We start from the raw sequence: 23272 nt of genomic DNA, 5'->3' as shown, positions 1-23272 counted from the left end.
AAGATTGGATTCATTGAGCCTTCGCCTTGTATCGTGGTTCCAACTGGAGTCAAGAAAAAGCAGTGAGGAAAAAGAAAATGAACCAGATCAGTAAGTGGAGCAGCCAGCTTACTGCTGCACTCCAACTGTTCACACACAATGTCTGTTTAAATAAACAGTCAAACACACCAGCTCTCCACACTCATACACTCTCTACACCAGCTCTCCACACTCATACACTCTCTACACCAGCTCTCCACACTCATACACTCTCTACACCAGCTCTCCACACTCATACATTCTCTACACCAGCTCTCCACACTCATACACTCTCTACACCAGCTCTCCACACTCATACACTCTCTACACCAGCTCTCCACACTCATACACTCTCTACACCAGCTCTCCACACTCATACATTCTCTACACCAGCTCTCCACACTCATACACTCTCTACACCAGCTCTCCACACTCATACACTCTCTACACCAGCTCTCCACACTCATACACTCTCTACACCAGCTCTCCACACTCATACATTCTCTACACCAGCTCTCCACACTCATACACTCTCTACACCAGCTCTCCACACTCATACACTCTCTACACCAGCTCTCTACACTCATACATTCTCTACACCAGCTCTCCACACTCATACACTCTCTACACCAGCTCTCCACACTCATACACTCTCTACACCAGCTCTCTACACTCATACATTCTCTACACCAGCTCTCCACACTCATACACTCTCTACACCAGCTCTCCACACTCATACACTCTCTACACCATCTCTCCACACTCATACACTCTCTACACCATCTCTCCACACTCATACACTCTCAACACCAGCTCTACACACTCATACATTCTCTACACCAGCTCTCCACACTCATACACTCTCTACACCAGCTCTCCACACTCATACACTCTCTACACCAGCTCTCCACACTCATACACTCTCTACACCAGCTCTCCACACTCATACACTCTCTACACCATCTCTCCACACTCATACACTCTCTCACCATCTCTCCACACTCATACACTCTCTACCCTCATACACTCTCTACACTCATACACTCTACATCATCTCTCTACACTCATACACTCTCTACACTCATACACTCTCTACACTCATACACTCTCTACACCATCTCTCCACACTCATACACTCTCTACACCATCTCTCTACACTCATACACTCTCTACCCTCATACACTCTCTACACCATCTCTCTACACTCATACACTCTCTACACCATCTCTCTACACTCATACACTCTCTACCCTCATACACTCTCTACACTCATACACTCTCTACACCATCTCTCTACACTCATACACTCTCTACACCATCTCTCTACACTCATACACTCTCTACACCAGCTCTCCACACTCATACACTCTCTACACCATCTCTCTACACTCATACACTCTCTACCCTCATACACTCTCTACACTCATACACTCTCTACACCATCTCTCTACACTCATACACTCTCTACACCATCTCTCTACACTCATACACTCTCTACACCATCTCTCTACACTCATACACTCTCTACACCATCTCTCTACACTCATACACTCTCTACACCATCTCTCTACACTCATACACTCTCTACACCATCTCTCTACACTCATACACTCTCTACACCATCTCTCTACACTCATACACTCTCTACCCTCATACACTCTCTACACTCATACACTCTCTACACCATCTCTCTACACTCATACACTCTCTACACCATCTCTCTACACTCATACACTCTCTACACCATCTCTCCACACTCATACACTCTCTACACCATCTCTCTACACTCATACACTCTCTACACCATCTCTCTACACTCATACACTCTCTACACCATCTCTCTACCCTCATACACTCTCTACACTCATACACTCTCTACACCATCTCTCTACACTCATACACTCTCTACACCATCTCTCTACACTCATACACTCTCTACACCATCTCTCTACACTCATACACTCTCTACCCTCATACACTCTCTACACCATCTCTCTACACTCATACACTCTCTACACCATCTCTCTACACTCATACACTCTCTACACTCATACACTCTCTACACCATCTCTCCACACTCATACACTCTCTACACCATCTCTCTACACTCATACACTCTCTACACCATCTCTCTACCCTCATACACTCTCTACACTCATACACTCTCTACACCATCTCTCTACACTCATACACTCTCTACACCATCTCTCTACACTCATACACTCTCTACACTCATACACTCTCTACCCTCATACACTCTCTACACTCATACACTCTCTACCCTCATACACTCTCTACACTCATACACTCTCTACACTCATACACTCTCTACCCTCATACACTCTCTACCCTCATACACTCTCTACACTCATACACTCTCTACCCTCATACACTCTCTACCCTCATACACTCTCTACCCTCATACACTCTCTACCCTCATACACTCTCTACCCTCATACACTCTCTACCCTCATACACTCTCTACACCATCTCTCTACACTCATACACTCTCTACACCATCTCTCTACACTCATACACTCTCTACACCATCTCTCTACACTCATACACTCTCTACACTCATACACTCTCTACACTCATACACTCTCCACACCATCTCTCTACACCATCTCTCTACACTCATACACTCTCTACACCATCTCTCTACACTCATACACTCTCTACACCATCTCTCTACACTCATACACTCTCTACACCAGCTCTCCACACTCATACACTCTCTACACCATCTCTCTACACTCATACACTCTCTACCCTCATACACTCTCTACACTCATACACTCTCTACACTCATACACTCTCTACACTCATACACTCTCTACACTCATACACTCTCTACACTCATACACTCTCTACACTCATACACTCTCTACACCATCTCTCTACACTCATACACTCTCTACACCATCTCTCTACACCATCTCTCTACACTCATACACTCTCTACACCATCTCTCTACACTCATACACTCTCTACACCATCTCTCTACACTCATACACTCTCTACACCATCTCTCTACACTCATACACTCTCTACACCATCTCTCTACACTCATACACTCTCTACACCATCTCTCTACACTCATACACTCATACACTCTACACCATCTCTCTACACTCATACACTCTCTACACCATCTCTCTACACTCATACACTCTCCACACCATCTCTCTACACTCATACATTCTCTACACCATCTCTCTACACTCATACACTCTCTACACCATCTCTCCACACTCATACACTCTCTACACCATCTCTCTACACTCATACACTCTCTACACCATCTCTCTACACTCATACACTCTCTACACCATCTCTCAACACTCATACACTCTCTACACCATCTCTCTACACTCATACACTCATACACTCTACACCATCTCTCTACACTCATACACTCTCTACACCATCTCTCTACACTCATACACTCTCTACACCATCTCTCTACACTCATACACTCATACACTCTACACCATCTCTCTACACTCATACACTCTCTACACCATCTCTCTACACTCATACACTCTCCACACCATCTCTCTACACTCATACACTCTCTACCCTCATACACTCTCTACACTCATACACTCTCTACACCATCTCTCTACACTCATACACTCTCTACCCTCATACACTCTCTACACTCATACACTCTCTACACCATCTCTCTACATTCATACACTACAGCACAGCAGTCATATGAAATAGAATGCCTGCAAAAAATGTCTGCATAAAAAAACATGAGAGCGTGCACTCATGCACACACATCTGTTTTTGTGCCTGCCTCTAACAAAGCTGTGTGAAACACATATCCTCAAACACATAGAGAGATGCTGGAATAGAGCACTGAATATGCAAATGCATTCTCCAACCACTCTCTACGCCCCACACACATACACAAACATACACACATGCACATACACACACACATACACAAACAAAAATACACAAACATACACAAACATACACAGACACTCCATAGACTCTCCTGTACGTCTGAAATGATTGGATAGGTTTAAGCCACCCCAGCAAATCAGAAGCCAAGGTGAATCCCAAGGTGCAACCTAACCGATCCTTTCAGCTCTAGAAGAGAGCCTAGTGGTTAGGCAGGGTATTATGTATTCAGGAGCAGAAACACGGCCAGATAGAGGCCACACTGGTGTGAGAGAGAGAGAGAGAGAGAGAGAGAGAGAGAGAGAGAGAGAGGGACGGAGAGAGGGACGGAGAGAGGCCACACTGGTGTGAGAGAGAGAGAGAGGGACGGAGAGAGGAACGGAGAGAGGGACAGGTGGTTGTTGACTCTGCTGTTCTGCAGTTGCATCGATCGACAAATAGATGCTGAGAGCGCGTCGGTCAGTCAGTCAGTCAGTGTGTAGGAGGAGAAATGTGTCAGGGGAATAACAGCTCTTCACCATATCCAACCCCATCCCTCCGTCTCTCCACCTCCTTCCCTCCTCCCTCAAAGAGACAGAGGTTTCAGTGGTTGTATTGTGGCTAATAATTTGGCTTGCTGAGACTTCTCATAGACACATCTCCAGCTCTACATACTAGACCACTGTAGCCTGGAGCCTGGCAGGAGGCAGTATTGAGTTAGGGCTGGTGAGGGAAGTCCATTGGTGGGAAAAAGATAGAGGGAGAGGCGGAGGGAGGGAGAGAGCGAGAGAGAGAGAGAGATAGGAAGGTCGACATTGATAGGGTGCTGAGAGAAGAGGAGAGCTGAGGTAAATTGAGATGCTGAATGGGCTGTGGAAGCCTGAGTGGATCAATGAGACACCTGCATTCTCTGATCTCATTCACACTGATAGCCATCTTTTCCGCTTCCTCTCACGCTGTGTGTCTCCTCCACTCAGGTTTTTGACTGACACACACACACACACACTTTTTTGACGACTGCACAAACGTGTGTATGGGCATGGTGTGTGTGCACTTGTAAGACAGTAGCTGTGAAGGACTACCGCTCCTATCTAATAAAGGCCAGACTAATGAGGACACCTGGGGTCAGTGGTTCTGTCTCTGAGCCGCCCGCCCAGCATACCATCGAGCCTAGCGGAGGAGGAGGAGGTGGGCTGAATGGAGCCACACTGTCATCCAATATCACATCCTCTTTTAAAACGCGCTAGACCTGATCCTCACCTCAGACGGCCAAGGATATGCTAACAATGTACCGTACAAAGTTCAATTCTATCCAGAGATTGTAAAATACCACAATAAAATGCCACAATATCTAGCATCATTTGTAAAGTTGTACAAATTCCATACCCATGGTCATGGTTAGGGCTGTTGCGGTGACCATATTTCCGCCACACCGGCAGTCATGAGTCATGACCACAGTAAAAATCCTTGTGACAGAACAGTTGAAAAATGTATCGCAAATAGAAATCAAAACTGGATAGTCTTTAGAGATAGATGGGAGGGGTTGAGGGTAGCTGAAGGATGGGACTGGATGGTATTCAGAGATAGATGGGAGGGGTTGAGGGTAGCTGAAGGATGGGACTGGATAGTCTTTAGAGATAGATGGGAGGGGTTGAGGGTAGCTGAAGGATGGGACTGGATAGTCTTTAGAGATAGATGGGAGGGGTTGAGGGTAGCTGAAGGACGGGACTGGATAGTCTTTAGAGATAGATGGGAGGGGTTGAGGGTAGCTGAAGGATGGGACTGGATAGTCTTTAGAGATAGATGGGAGGGGTTGAGGGTAGCTGAAGGACGGGACTGGATAGTCTTTAGAGATAGATGGGAGGGGTTGAGGGTAGCTGAAGGATGGGACTGGATAGTCTTTAGAGATAGATGGGAGGGGTTGAGGGTAGCTAAAGGATGGGACTGGATAGTCTTTAGAGATAGATGGGAGGGGTTGAGGGTAGCTGAAGGATGGGACTGGATAGTCTTTAGAGATAGATGGGAGGGGTTGAGGGTAGCTGAAGGACGGGACTGGATAGTCTTTAGAGATAGATGGGAGGGGTTGAGGGTAGCTGAAGGATGGGACTGGATAGTCTTTAGAGATAGATGGGAGGGGTTGAGGGTAGCTGAAGGATGGGACTGGATAGTCTTTAGAGATAGATGGGAGGGGTTGAGGGTAGCTGAAGGATGGGACAGGATAGTCTTTAGAGATAGATGGGAGGGGTTGAGGGTAGCTGAAGGATGGGACTGGATAGTCTTTAGAGATAGATGGGAGGGGTTGAGGGTAGCTGAAGGATGGGACTGGATAGTCTTTAGAGATAGATGGGAGGGGTTGAGGGTAGCTGAAGGATGGGAGTAAAAACAAACAAAAGTAACTATTGTAAAATATACTGTGTCCCTAAAATGTATATAGTATGTACAGTACCATTCAAAAGTTTGGACACACCTACTCATTCCAGGGTTTTTCTATATTTTTACTATTTTCTACATTGTAGAATAAGACATCAAAACTATGAAATAACACATTTGTAATCATGTAGTAACCAAAAATAGTGTTAAATCAAAATATATTTTTGATATACAGTACATATTATTTGCCTTGATGACTCCCTTTGCCTTGATGACAACTTTGTACACGTTTGGCATTCTCTCTACCAGCCTCATGAGGTAGTCACCTGGAATGTCTTGTTAATTGAAATACGATAATAATAATAATAATTCCATGTGACTGTTGAGTAATCTCCTCATGCACGCTGGACATGCCTTGGTCGTACCCAACTCACTAACTTGATCATCAGGTCCTAATGGCCTGGTACTCAGGACTCTGTTGTCCCTCTAACCACTAACATCAATGCAAATGCATTCAACAATCACATCCAACGCTTATGATCAAAACAGTCTCATGCTTTTAAATCTCACCTCACTGTGATGATCAATTTGAAGAAAGAAGTTCAACAGCAGGTTGAAACTGAGTGGACAACATGCTAATTGTGGATGTTGTTTCAAAGCCTAACATATCAAAATGGACTTTCTAAGGTGTTGATTCGTTCAAAACGCCCATACTATTAGAGCTTGTGAATACCTTGTGAATACCATAAAATATGAGCCCAAGCCCGGAAAAAAAATGGAATTAAATTAACGATTGTGCCGTTATACAATACATAGCCTATACTCCAAAATTCTCCAAATTCTAGTAATCGTCTTTGAGTTTGGACTGTAGTATTATGCATACTGGATGTTCTGGTTACCTTATACTACGCTCCAAAATGTCTATCCATTCATCTGGGAGAGAAGCTAGGCGATGCTATTGGTTAACTGATTGTGCAGGGTGTTCTTCCAGAGTTAGCCTACAATTATAGTGAATTTGTATTTGATTTGGAATAGCCTAGTAATAGAGCCTTTTTTATATGTTCATAATGAATAGGCTGACACATTACCTTTAGCTAGAGAATATCTCACCATGGTGCATTTCCATCTCCTCCTCTCGGTCCTTCATTCCTTCTATATGCAATCCTGTGTGAAAGCAGAGTTTTGATGGTTGCCACTAAAAAGAGGAGGATGAAAATATGATCACTAGATGAGAGAACAGCGCGTGCAGCCTGAGGCAAAGAACAAAGCTTAAGTTGTTTTTGCAACTTTCTCAAATCATCAATAGCCTGTAGTCTCATCATGCAGCCCATATTTGTTTTGAATTAAGACATTCTAAGGTTTGTATCATTCACAACTAAAGTTGCCAAATAACTCGAAATCTAGCATATAAATCTACTGTAGCAAATTATCATTTTTACACTCAAGATAGCCACTTCATATGCCCACTGGATGGTAAAAATATCCTTTCTATTGTATTCAGCTAAGTTCAATTATATTCTTCATACTATAAAATCATATAATATAAAATAATTACATGGGACTTACAGTTGAAGTAGGAATTTTACATACACTTAGGTTGGAGTCATTAAAACTCGTTTTTCAACCACTCCACAAATGTCTTGTTAACGAACTATAGTTTTGGCAAGTCGGTTAGGACATCTACTTTGTGCATGACACAAGTCATTTTTCCAACAATTGTTTACAGACAGATTACTTCACTTATAATTCACTGTATCACAATTCCAGTGGGTCAAAAGTTTACATTCACTAAGTTGACTGTGCCTTTAAACAGCTTGGAAAATTCCAGAAAATTATGTCATGGCTTTAGAAGCTTCTGATAGGCCAATTGACATTATTTGAGTCAATTGGAGGTGTACCTCTGGATATATTTAAAGGCCTACCTTCAAACTCTGTGCCTCTTTGCTTGACATCAAAGGAAAATCAAAAGAAATCAGCCAAGACCTCAGAAAAACATTGCAGACCTCCACAAGTCTGGTTCATCCTTGGGAGCAATTTCCAAACACCTGAAGGTACCACGTTCATCTGTACAAACAATAGTACGCACGTATAAACACCATGGGACCACACAGCCGTCATACTGCTCAGGAAGGAGACGCATTCTGTCTCCTAGAGATTACCGTACTTTGGTGCGAAAAGTGAAAATCAATCCCAGAACAACAGCAAAGGCCCTTGTGAAGATGTGGAGGAAACACGTACAAAAGTATCTATATCCACAGTAAAACGAGTCCTATATTGACATAACCTGAAAGGCTGCACAGCAAGGAAGAAGCCACTGCTCCAAAACCACCATTAAAAAGCCAGTCTACGGTTTGCAACTGCACATGGGAACAAAGATCGTACTTTTTGGAGAAATGTCCTCTGGTCTAATGAAACAAAAATAGAAGTGTTTGGCTATAATGACCATCGTTATGTTTGTAGGAAAAAAGGGGAGGCTTGCAAGCTAAAGAATACCATTCCAATTGTGAAGCATGGGGGTGGCAGCATCATGTTGTGGGGGTGCTTTGCTGCAGAAGGGACTGGTGCACTTCACAAAATAGATGGTATCATGACGAAGGAACATTATGTGAATATATTGAAGCAACATCTCGAGACATCAGTCAGGAAGTTAAAGCTTGGTCGCAAATGAGTCTTCCAAATGGACAATGACCCCAAGCATACTTCCAAAGTTGTGGAAAAATGGCTTAAGGACAACAAAGTCAAGGTATTGGAGTGGCCATCACAAAGCCCTGACCTCAATCCTATAGAAAATGTGTGGGCAGAACTGAAAAGCGTGTGCGAGCAAGGAGGCCTACAATCTTGACTCAGTTACACCAGCTCTGTCAGGAGAAATGGGCCAAAATTCACCAAACTTATTGTGGGAAGCTTGTGGAAGGCTACTCCGAAATGTTTCACCCAAGTTAAACAATTTAAAGGCAATGCTACTAATTGAGTGTATGTAAACTTCTGACCCACTGGGAATGTGATGAAAGAAATTAAAGCTGGAATATATCATTCTCTCTACTATTATTCTGACATTTCACAATCTTAAAATAAAGTGGAGATCCTAACTGACAGGGAATATTTACTCGGATTAAATGTCAGGAATTGTGAAAAACTGAGTTTAAATGTGTTTGGCTAAGGTGTAAACTTCCGACTTCAACTGTATAAGCATATCTTGTCTGCTAAATGAACTAGCCTACAGTCTATGTCATGGCTACAGTCTATGTCATGGACGCACAGCAAGATAACATACAGTAGGCCAACTCATTTTCAGTTCTTCTGAAATACATTTTCTTCATATCATAGTGTTCCTTTAGCCCTGCCTAAAATAATAATGGATTTATTGTGATGGTGTAGATTAATTGTATTTATTAGACTTTTATGTTCCAAAGGCGCGCATCAGCGGCTTGTATGCAGCTTGTATGCGTGGAGGCCTGGAGATGCTAAACACGTTTATGTTAATAAACAGACAGACAGACAGACAGACAGACAGACAGACAGACAGACAGACAGACAGACAGACTAACATTTAAACAGACAGACAGACAGACTAACATTTAAACAGACTAACATTTAAACAGACTAACATTTAAACAGACTAACATTTAAACAGACAGACAGACAGACAGACTAACATTTTAACAGACTAACATTTAAACAGACTAACATTTAAACAGACAGACATTTAAACAGACTAACATTTAAACAGACTAACATTTAAACAGACTAACATTTAAACAGACTAACATTTAAACAGACAGACATTTAAACAGACAGACAGACAGACAGACAGACAGACTAACATTTAAACAGACAGACAGACAGACTAACATTTAAACAGACTAACATTTAAACAGACAGACATTTAAACAGACTAACATTTAAACAGACTAACATTTAAACAGACTAACATTTAAACAGACTAACATTTAAACAGACAGACAGACAGACTAACATTTAAACAGACTAACATTTAAACAGACTAACATTTAAACAGACAGACAGACAGACAGACAGACAGACAGACAGACAGACTAACATTTAAACAGACTAACATTTAAACAGACTAACATTTAAACAGACTAACATTTAAACAGACTAACATTTAAACAGACAGACATTTAAACAGACAGACATTTAAACAGACAGACAGACAGACTAACATTTAAACAGACAGACATTTAAACAGACAGACAGACAGACAGACAGACAGACAGACAGACAGACTAACATTTAAACAGACTAACATTTAAACAGACTAACATTTAAACAGACAGACATTTAAACAGACAGACATTTAAACAGACAGACATTTAAACAGACTAACATTTAAACAGACTAACATTTAAACAGACAGACATTTAAACAGACTAACATTTAAACAGACTAACATTTAAACAGACTAACATTTAAACAGACAGACATTTAAACAGACTAACATTTAAACAGACATACATTTAAACAGACTAACATTTAAACAGACTAACATTTAAACAGACTAACATTTAAACAGACAGACAGACAGACAGACAGACAGACAGACAGACAGACAGACAGACAGACTAACATTTAAACAGACTAACATTTAAACAGACTAACATTTAAACAGACTAACATTTAAACAGACAGACATTTAAACAGACTAACATTTAAACAGACAGACATTTAAACAGACTAACATTTAAACAGACTAACATTTAAACAGACAGACATTTAAACAGACTAACATTTAAACAGACAGACAGACAGACTAACATTTAAACAGAATAACATTTTAACAGACTAACATTTAAACAGACTAACATTTAAACAGACTAACATTTAAACAGACTAACATTTAAACAGACTAACATTTAAACAGACTAACATTTAAACAGACAGACATTTAAACAGACTAACATTTAAACAGACTAACATTTAAACAGACTAACATTTAAACAGACAGACAGACAGACAGACAGACAGACAGACTAACATTTAAACAGACAGACAGACAGACTAACATTTAAACAGACTAACATTTAAACAGACTAACATTTAAACAGACAGACAGACAGACTAACATTTAAACAGACTAACATTTAAACAGACTAACATTTAAACAGACAGACATTTAAACAGACAGACATTTAAACAGACAGACATTTAAACAGACTAACATTTAAACAGACTAACATTTAAACAGACAGACATTTAAACAGACTAACATTTAAACAGACTAACATTTAAACAGACTAACATTTAAACAGACAGACATTTAAACAGACTAACATTTAAACAGACATACATTTAAACAGACTAACATTTAAACAGACTAACATTTAAACAGACTAACATTTAAACAGACAGACAGACAGACAGACAGACAGACAGACAGACAGACAGACAGACAGACAGACAGACTAACATTTAAACAGACTAACATTTAAACAGACTAACATTTAAACAGACAGACATTTAAACAGACTAACATTTAAACAGACTAACATTTAAACAGACTAACATTTAAACAGACTAACATTTAAACAGACAGACAGACAGACAGACTAACATTTTAACAGACTAACATTTAAACAGACTAACATTTAAACAGACTAACATTTAAACAGACTAACATTTAAACAGACTAACATTTAAACAGACTAACATTTAAACAGACTAACATTTAAACAGACTAACATTTAAACAGACTAACATTTAAACAGACAGACATTTAAACAGACTAACATTTAAACAGACTAACATTTAAACAGACTAACATTTAAACAGACTAACATTTAAACAGACTAACATTTAAACAGACAGACATTTAAACAGACAGACAGACAGACAGACAGACAGACAGACTAACATTTAAACAGACAGACAGACAGACTAACATTTAAACAGACTAACATTTAAACAGACAGACATTTAAACAGACTAACATTTAAACAGACTAACATTTAAACAGACTAACATTTAAACAGACTAACATTTAAACAGACAGACATTTAAACAGACAGACATTTAAACAGACAGACAGACAGACTAACATTTAAACAGACTAACATTTAAACAGACAGACAGACAGACTAACATTTAAACAGACTAACATTTAAACAGACTAACATTTAAACAGACAGACAGACAGACAGACAGACAGACAGACAGACAGACTAACATTTAAACAGACTAACATTTAAACAGACAGACATTTAAACAGACTAACATTTAAACAGACTAACATTTAAACAGACTAACATTTAAACAGACTAACATTTAAACAGACAGACATTTAAACCGACAGACATTTAAACAGACTAACATTTAAACAGACAGACATTTAAACAGACAGACATTTAAACAGACTAACATTTAAACAGACTAACATTTAAACAGACTAACATTTAAACAGACAGACATTTAAACAGACTAACATTTAAACAGACTAACATTTAAACAGACTAACATTTAAACAGACTCACATTTAAACAGACTAACATTTAAACAGACAGACATTTAAACAGACTAACATTTAAACAGACAGACATTTAAACAGACAGACAGACAGACTAACATTTAAACAGACTAACATTTAAACAGACAGACAGACAGACTAACATTTAAACAGACTAACATTTAAACAGACTAACATTTAAACAGACAGACAGACAGACAGACAGACAGACAGACAGACTAACATTTAAACAGACTAACATTTAAACAGACTAACATTTAAACAGACTAACATTTAAACAGACTAACATTTAAACAGACAGACATTTAAACAGACAGACATTTAAACAGACAGACAGACAGACTAACATTTAAACAGACAGACATTTAAACAGACAGACAGACAGACAGACAGACAGACAGACAGACAGACAGACAGACTAACATTTAAACAGACTAACATTTAAACAGACAGACATTTAAACAGACAGACATTTAAACAGACAGACATTTAAACAGACTAACATTTAAACAGACTAACATTTAAACAGACAGACATTTAAACAGACTAACATTTAAACAGACTAACATTTAAACAGACAGACATTTAAACAGACAGACATTTAAACAGACTAACATTTAAACAGACATACATTTAAACAGACTAACATTTAAACAGACTAACATTTAAACAGACTAACATTTAAACAGACAGACAGACAGACAGACAGACAGACAGACAGACTGACAGACAGACAGAAAGACAGACAGACTAACATTTAAACAGACTAACATTTAAACAGACTAACATTTAAACAGACTAACATTTAAACAGACAGACATTTAAACAGACTAACATTTAAACAGACAGACATTTAAACAGACTAACATTTAAACAGACTAACATTTAAACAGACAGACATTTAAACAGACTAACATTTAAACAGACAGACAGACAGACTAACATTTAAACAGAATAACATTTTAACAGACTAACATTTAAACAGACTAACATTTAAACAGACTAACATTTAAACAGACTAACATTTAAACAGACTAACATTTAAACAGACTAACATTTAAACAGACAGACATTTAAACAGACTAACATTTAAACAGACTAACATTTAAACAGACTAACATTTAAACAGACAGACAGACAGACAGACAGACAGACAGACAGATAGACAGACAGACAGACAGACAGACAGACTAACATTTAAACAGACAGACAGACAGACTAACATTTAAACAGACTAACATTTAAACAGACTAACATTTAAACAGACAGACAGACAGACTAACATTTAAACAGACTAACATTTAAACAGACTAACATTTAAACAGACAGACATTTAAACAGACAGACATTTAAACAGACAGACATTTAAACAGACTAACATTTAAACAGACTAACATTTAAACAGACAGACATTTAAACAGACTAACATTTAAACAGACTAACATTTAAACAGACTAACATTTAAACAGACATACATTTAAACAGACTAACATTTAAACAGACTAACATTTAAACAGACTAACATTTAAACAGACAGACAGACAGACAGACAGACAGACAGACAGACAGACTAACATTTAAACAGACTAACATTTAAACAGACTAACATTTAAACAGACTAACATTTAAACAGACTAACATTTAAACAGACTAACATTTAAACAGACAGACATTTAAACAGACAGACATTTAAACAGACAGACAGACAGACAGACTAACATTTAAACAGACAGACATTTAAACAGACAGACAGACAGACTAACGTTTAAACAGACAGACATTTAAACAGACTAACATTTAAACAGACTAACATTTAAACAGACTAACATTTAAACAGACTAACATTTAAACAGACTAACATTTAAACAGACTAACATTTAAACAGACAGACAGACAGACAGACAGACAGACTAACATTTAAACAGACTAACATTTAAACAGACTAACATTTAAACAGACTAACATTTAAACAGACTAACATTTAAACAGACAGACATTTAAACAGACTAACGTTTAAACAGACTAACATTTAAACAGACATACATTTAAACAGACTAACGTTTAAACAGACTAACATTTAAACAGACAGACATTTAAACAGACTAACATTTAAACAGACTAACATTTAAACAGACATACATTTAAACAGACTAACATTTAAACAGACAGACAGACAGACAGACAGACAGACTAACATTTAAACAGACTAACATTTAAACAGACTAACATTTAAACAGACTAACATTTAAACAGACTAACATTTAAACAGACTAACATTTAAACAGACAGACATTTAAACAGACTAACGTTTAAACAGACTAACATTTAAACAGACATACATTTAAACAGACTAACGTTTAAACAGACTAACATTTAAACAGACTAACATTTAAACAGACTAACATTTAAACAGACTAACATTTAAACAGACTAACATTTAAACAGACTAACATTTAAACAGAATAACATTTTAATAACAGACAGACATTTAAACAGACAGACAGACAGACAGACAGACAGACTAACATTTAAACAGACAGACAGACATACATTTAAACAGACTAACATTTAAACAGACTAACATTTAAACAGACTAACATTTAAACAGACTAACATTTAAACAGAATAACATTTTAATAACAGACAGACATTTAAACAGACAGACAGACAGACAGACAGACTAACATTTAAACAGACAGACAGACATACATTTAAACAGACTAACATTTAAACAGACTAACATTTAAACAGACTAACATTTAAACAGACTAACATTTAAACAGACTAACATTTTAACAGACTAAGATTTAAACAGACTAACATTTAAACAGACTAACATTTAAACAGACTAACATTTAAACAGACTAACATTTAAACAGACAGACATTTAAACAGACAGACATTTAAACAGACAGACAGACAGACTAACATTTAAACAGACTAACATTTAAACAGACAGACAGACAGACAGACTAACATTTAAACAGACAGACATTTAAACAGACAGACATTTAAACAGACAGACAGACAGACTAACATTTAAACAGACAGACATTTAAACAGACAGACAGACAGACTAACGTTTAAACAGACTAACATTTAAACAGACTAACATTTAAACAGACTAACATTTAAACAGACTAACGTTTAAACAGACTAACATTTAAACAGACTAACATTTAAACAGACTAACATTTAAACAGACAGACATTTAAACAGACTAACATTTAAACAGACTAACATTTTAACAGACTAAGATTTAAACAGACTAACATTTAAACAGACTAACATTTAAACAGACAGACATTTAAACAGACAGACATTTAAACAGACAGACAGACAGACAGACTAACATTTAAACAGACAGACATTAAAACAGACAGACATTTAAACAGACAGACAGACAGACTAACATTTAAACAGACAGACATTTAAACAGACAGACAGACAGACTAACGTTTAAACAGACATACATTTAAACAGACTAACATTTAAACAGACAGACATTTAAACAGACTAACATTTAAACAGACTAACATTTAAACAGACATACATTTAAACAGACTAACATTTAAACAGACTAACATTTAAACAGACAGACATTTAAACAGACTAACATTTTAACAGACTAAGATTTAACAGACAGACATTTAAACAGACTAACATTTTAACAGACTAAGATTTAACAGACAGACATTGAAACAGACAGACATTGAAACAGACAGACATTTAAACGGCATTTATCACCTCCCTCGGTGTGGTAAGGAAGAGATATGGAGCAGCATGACTCACTGTGCTGGACCGCCAGACAGCAGAAGCAGATTGGACTAGAACATGTATCTAAACCAGCCAGGAGAAGGAATACGGAACTAGCTAGCAGTCTGTGGTTAGCGTTAGCTAATGTTAGTGTTACCTCAAAGCCTCTCTGGGGATGGAGCTACCTGTCTGTCACACCTGCCAGGACACAGTGTGTCTACACACAGTCACACACAACCGGAGGCTTCATAATACACACTACATGACCAAAAGTATGTGAACACCTGCTCATTGAATATCTCATTCCAAAATCATGGGCATTAATATGGATTTGGTCTCCCCTTTGCTGCTATAACAGCCTCCACTATTCTGGGAAGGCTTTCAATGGATGTTGGACATTGTTGCAGGGACTTGCTTCCATTCAACCACAAGAGCATTAGTGAGGTCGGGCACTGATGTTGGGCGATTAGGCCTGGCTCGCAGTCGGTATTCCATTTCATCCCAAAGGTGTTCGAGGGGTTTGAGGTCAGGGCTCTGTGCAGTGCAGTCAAGTTCTTCCACACCGATCTCGACAAACCATTTCTTTATGGACCTTGCTTTATGCACGGGGGAATTGTCATGCTGAAACAGGAAAGGGTCTTCCCCAAACTGTTACCACAAAGTTGGAAGCATAAAATCGTCTAGATTCTAGAATGTCACTGTATGTTCTAGCATTAAGATTTCCCTTCACTGGAACTAAGGGGCCTAGCTACCATGAAATGCTACCATGGAAAAAAGCTCCAGATCACTATTCCTCCTCCACCAAACTTTACAGTTGGCAGTATGCATTGGGGCAGGTAGCATTCGCCAAACCCAGATTTGTCCGTCGGACTACCAGATGGTGAAGCATCACTCCAGAGAACAGGTGATCTTAGGCTTGTGTGCAGCTGTTCGGCCATGGAAACCCATTTCATGAAGCCCCCTGACAAACAGTTATTGTGCTGATGTTGCTCCCAGAGGCAGTTTGGAACTCGGTAGTGAGTGTTGCAACCAAGGACAGGCGATTTTATGCTCCTAGACGTTTCCACTTCACAATAACAGCACTTTTATTTATCTGTTATTTTACCAGGTAAGTTGACTGAGAACACATTCTCATTTACAGCAACGACCTGGGGAATAGTTACAGGGGAGAGGAGGGGGGTGAATGAGACAATTGTAAACTGGGGATTATTAGGTGACCATGATGGTTTGAGGGCCAGATTGGGAATTTAGGTAGGACGCCGGGGTTAACACCCATACTCTTACAATAAGCACCATGGGATCTTTAATGACCTCAGAGAGTCAGGACACCCGTTTAACGTCCCATCCGAAAGACGGCACCCTACACAGGGCAGTGTCCCCAATCGCCTCCCTGGGGGATTGGGATATGTTTTAGACCAGAGATAAGAGTGCCTCCTGCTGGCCCTCCAACACCACTTCCAGCAGCATCTGGTCTCCCATCCAGGGACTGACCAGGACCAACCCTGCTTAGCTTCAGAAGCAAGCCAGCAGTGGTATGCAGGGTGGTATGCTGCTGGCCCACTTACAGTTGAATGGCTCTAGCAGGACAGAAATTTGACGAACTGGCTTGTTGGAAAGATGGCATTCTATGACGGTGCCATGTTGAAAGTCACTGAGCTCTTCAGTAAGGCAATTCCACTGCCAATGTTTGTCTGTGGAGATTGCATGGCTCTGTGCTCAGGTGTGGCTGAAATAACCAAATCCACTAATCATACTTTTGTATATATAGGGTAATTCATGTACAGTACATACTTTAATACACAAATTGAATGAACTACAAACTCCATAATAATTAATGTACATACATTAATACACAAATGAATATTTCATTCTGTTAATTAGTTACATAAGGTTTGGCCAGTTGAACCCTGGCCACTATGTGTGTGGGAGAGTGGGTGTAGTGTGTGGGTGGAATAGATCAGTAGCAGAGTGTATAGTGAGTGGGTGGTTCCAGTGGGAGGATGTCCCAGTGGGTGGGCTGGACAGCTGGTGGTGAGAGGAGGAAGACACCGCTAACTTCTGATAAGAGGAAGTGAAGGCAAAGTGCTGTTGGGAGTACGGCACAGCACAGTCTTTTTAATAAAACGGAAAACACAGGCCACTGAATAAACATGTCATTTTGTGTGTGTCTGACTGAGTGTCTGTCTGTGAGTCTGTGTGTCTGACTCTAGCCCCGTTTATACATGGTGCCAACTTGGGTCCGTCCTGATCTTGTCCACATACTGATTGTGCCCACATGTCCAGAAATGTATCTACACATGGTATTATAATGTGTCTGTTATCCGTCTGCATTGTCACAAGAGTTCCTGGTCCCTTCATTTATGCAAATGATTTCACAGCTATTCCTTCAAAATAACATTTATTTATTGTAAGACACATATTGATGTAATCGGTCAATGGTGCCACCTCTCAATGATTTTAGAGGGAGGAATAATGATGATTTAAATGGTTTCTTTGTACAGATCGGTCTACGCTAGTAAGATATCCAGACACAATGTGCGTCTGACTACCTCTGGAGTTGGGCAGGATGATCTGTATCTTTTGAGTGTCTACACCTGTCAAAACATGTGGGCACAATCGGGAATGTGGACAAGATCAGGACAAGGGACTCAAGTTAGAACCAGGTATAAACGGGGCTTCTGTATCTATCTGTCTGTCTGTCTGTCTGTCTGTGCATCTAAACAGCATGTGTGTGTTTGACTGACAGGTCCAGAACATCACCCAGTCCATGGAGTTGCTGGACCTGCGGACCAACAGGGACCTTCAGTATGTGAGGAACACAGAGAGCCTGATGAAGGCTGTAGACGTCAAGCTGAAGACTGCCTCAGACAACCCCCGAAGCCTCAACCCCAAGAGCTTACAGGTAACGCGTGCATGTGTCCATTCATCTGTACTGAAAATCAATCACACAGGTTTCTACCTGAAGCATATTTCTAAACTATGTATGTGAACTTTCTGATAAGAACTTTCTATAGGAACATCCTGGACTCTAGCACAGGCTTTATAACGTATACTTACTACAGCCTCCTCTACATCACAACACATAAAGACACACTAACACTCACATAGGTTATCTTCATCTGCTATTTCAGTGTAATTGAGTCATGTACAGGAGGCAATTTGAGCACCATCAAATGCACCTGCATTATTAAAACCCCACGACCAAGCGCAAGTGTCTCTCTCTCTCTCTCTCTCTCTCTCTCTCTCTCTCTCTCTCTGCCTGTTCTCAGTTAACAGCCATATATATTCACATTTATCTAATCCTTATCTTCCTACAAGCGGAATCTCAGGCTCCATTATCAGACTGCGTTTCTGTCTTGCTGTCAGCAGGCCTTTTCACAAGTTTCTTACACTCTGCGGATATTAGATGAACCATAAAATGGTTTGATTAAAAGATGCTTTGATAAATGCCTCATGCATAAAGCCTGATTTACTGCTGGGACTCTGCACGGCAACAGGGATGAGCCTGGGGAATGGCCTTACGGTGTTTCTCTCTCAACACGTTTTATTATTAAAGTTACTGCAATGTTTACGAACCCCCCCCCCCCCCCCATTCATCAACACATCTTAATATCACTAGCATATGCCAAGTCATGCAAATTCCAATAGCTTTCCAAATGTGAATAAATACTCATTCACAATCCAATGGGTCCAGAAAATAAATGCATAAGTGTAAAAGCTGCATTTGACTTTCTGTGAGACAGCCTGACGAATGTGGGGAGCTCAACGTCGCCGATGGCAGGGCACGGGAGATTAACGAGAGGGAATTTTTGCGGGGCGAACGGGGGAAAATGAGATTTATAATGTGGCGCTGTGGGGCTGAGAGCTGATCCATCACCAGATTTGCGATAAACCTTAACAAGGAGAAAACAGCCCCCCCTGTGGTGGACTAGTTTTATTGATGTGCCTGCTGCTCCTACCAGCCTCACAGCACAGGACTGCATTGACGCACCATAGCACGCTACCTCAGGCTACCTTTCCTCTCCTGCTGCCCCTTCATCAATACACCACTGGCCCATGAGAAATCAGCCCCACTACCTCCCTGACAGCAGATCAGTCATAGATGTGGAGCTGAGGATAGGATAGATGGCCTAGGTCCCCGGATGAGGAAGAATGCATTGGAGAATGAAACAATAGAGTCCAGGATCAACAGTGTGTATGAAAACACATTTGGGGATTCGTCATGAGAACGGTAACTAGTTCTGACATTGGAATGCAGTCAGTACCAGCACACACACATCTGCCCTTCTGTTTGCTATGTGTGTGGCTCCTCTCTCTCACTCCTCTTCCTACTGTTTTTCTAATCTAATTTTCCTCTTTGTCACCCCTCTCTCCCTCTCTCCATCCAACCCGCAGGAGTTGAAGAACAAGGTGACCCAGCTGCTCCCCCTGCTGCCGGTGTTGGAGCAGTACAAGACGGATGCCCGTCAGATCAGCCGGGTGAGGGAGGAGGTGAGGAACCTGTCGCTGGTGCTCATGGCCATCCAGGAGGAGATGGGAGCCTACGACTACGAGGAGCTGAGACACAGGGTCCTGCTGCTGGAGACCAGGCTCCACTCCTGCATGCAGAAACTGGGTGAGGAGAGCGGAGGGGGGGGGGGGTATCTGTGGAGACCCATAAATATCCATAAAGGTGAAGATCCAGGATGACAGTATACTGATAGAAAAATGCTGACATCCTAACAGCATTGAATGTCTTCTGGCTTGTCATGGACTCTACTACGGCTGGTTAGAGGTAGTCTTCGTGTACATAATACTGTGAGGGCTATTCCCATTGACTAGGCAATGTAAGAAAAACCTAATACAGATCATTTGGAATATGATCATACTAAACGTATTTTTTCACAACCTGACATGCTGTTGGATTTAGAATAAAGGACGTACTGTTTTTCTCAATGAATAGTCAAGCAGTGCTCTCTGAAAACACTTGTAAAAACCAGAGTTCATAGGATGCCACCTTTCCACCAGAGTACTATCACTAAGAGCAGTGTGAAATGTAGCTACAGTAGCTGAGACGCAGGCTATTAATGGTCAATATTCTAGTGATGTTCAGGTTCAGTGTTAAGCTGGATAAATGATCCAGTAATGGCCTATAGATGCCCAGATAAATGATCCAGTAATGGCCTAGAGATGCCCAGATAAATGATCCAGTAATGGCCTAGAGATGCCCAGATAAATGATCCAGTAATGGCCTAGAGATGCCCAGATAAATGATCCAGTAATGGCCTAGAGATGCCCAGATAAATGATCCAGTAATGGCCTAGAGATGCCCAGATAAATGATCCAGTAATGGCCTAGAGATGCCCGGAAAAATGATCCAGTAATGGCCTAGAGATGCCCGGAAAAATGATCCAGTAATGGCCTAGAGATGCCCAGATAAATGATCCAGTAATGGCCTAGAGATGCCCAGATAAATGATCCAGTAATGGCCTAGAGATGCCCGGATAAATGATCCAGTAATGGCCTATAGATGCCCAGATAAATGATCCAGTAATGGCCTAGAGATGCCCGGATAAATGATCCAGTAATGGCCTAGAGATGCCCGGATAAATGATCCAGTAATGGCCTAGAGATGCCCAGATAAATGATCCAGTAATGGCCTGAAAAAGGGATTGCAGCTGAAATGTTGCCTTTAGCTGTTTAATATTTCACGATATTCTGTGTGTGTGTGTGTGTGTGTGTGTGTGTGTGTGTGTGTGTGTGTGTGTGTGTGTGTGTGTGTGTGTGTGTGTGTGTGTGTGTGTGTGTGTGTGTGTGTGTCGCAGGCTGTGGGAAATTGACCGGCGTCAGTAACCCCATCACCATCCGTGCGTCAGGGTCAAGATTCGGCTCCTGGATGACTGACACCATGATCCCTAGTTCAGACAACCGGGTAAGTTTTCCACATGAACGCATGCACAAACCCACACGTTGGTTTTACTACCCTTGTAGGGACCAAAACATTGATTCCCATTCAAAATCCTATTTACTCTAACTCCTAACCCTAACCCCAACCCTTAACCTAACCTTAACCCTTACCTTAACCCCTAACCCAAACCCTAAAACTAAACCTAACCCTAACCCTAATTATAACCCTAATTGTAACCCTAAACCTAATCCTTAAGCCTAAAAAAGCCCTTTTCCTTGTGGGGACCGGCAAAATGTCCCCACTCAGAATTGTCCTTGTTTTAATATCCTTGTGAGGATAGTAAAAACCAAACCACACACACTGACCCCTGACCCCCAAAACAGAGTGTATCACATGGCTTAGACTACAGCTCCACAGGACCCTCACAGGGGGTTGTATGCTGTAATACTACTTTGGTGACAGACTATTTTGCCTACAGTCTGTCAGACTCCTGAGAGTCACTGAGAGCTGAGTCACTGATGGATGGCAGCCCTCCCTCCTCCCTCCTCTCTCTCTCTCCCTCCCTCCCTCCTGTCCCATCCCGTCACAGCCACAGTACGCCTGCTGATGAATCATTCTGTCATGGGGGAAGAAATGAACGAGTTGTTTAAGCAGAAGCTTCTCCAATCACCTGGGTAATTACCAGCAGTGTGACTGCCAGCCGAGCAGCAGAGCAGCAGAGACTGAGACAAGGCTGTGAGCCTGGACACAGATGATATAGTAATGGGTTTTCCTAATTGGAGATGACATGTGGTCGCACGTTAACAAGACCCTCTGGTGTAGAGTGGAGAGGAGAGGATAGGAGGACAGGGAGAGAGGAGAGGATA

General features: G+C 40.4%; 1 protein-coding gene across 2 annotated transcripts in view; it reads left to right on the top strand.

Annotated features, from left to right (window-relative positions):
• LOC129833154 (noelin-2-like) overlaps window positions 1–23272 on the top strand; it is a 118564-nt gene that overhangs the window by 90617 nt on the left and 4675 nt on the right. For both annotated transcript variants that reach the window (XM_055897495.1, XM_055897494.1), the window contains exons 3-5: window positions 19266–19421; window positions 20915–21134; window positions 22324–22430. In XM_055897495.1, coding sequence (XP_055753470.1) covers window positions 19266–19421; window positions 20915–21134; window positions 22324–22430 — 483 coding nt within the window. The remainder of the gene's footprint in view (window positions 1–19265; window positions 19422–20914; window positions 21135–22323; window positions 22431–23272) is intronic.

This window comes from Salvelinus fontinalis, chromosome 34 (genome assembly GCF_029448725.1).
Source record: "Salvelinus fontinalis isolate EN_2023a chromosome 34, ASM2944872v1, whole genome shotgun sequence".
NCBI lineage: Eukaryota > Metazoa > Chordata > Actinopteri > Salmoniformes > Salmonidae > Salvelinus > Salvelinus fontinalis.
Note: the sequence above shows the minus strand (reverse complement) of the source record. Positions and strands in the feature narration are given on the sequence as shown.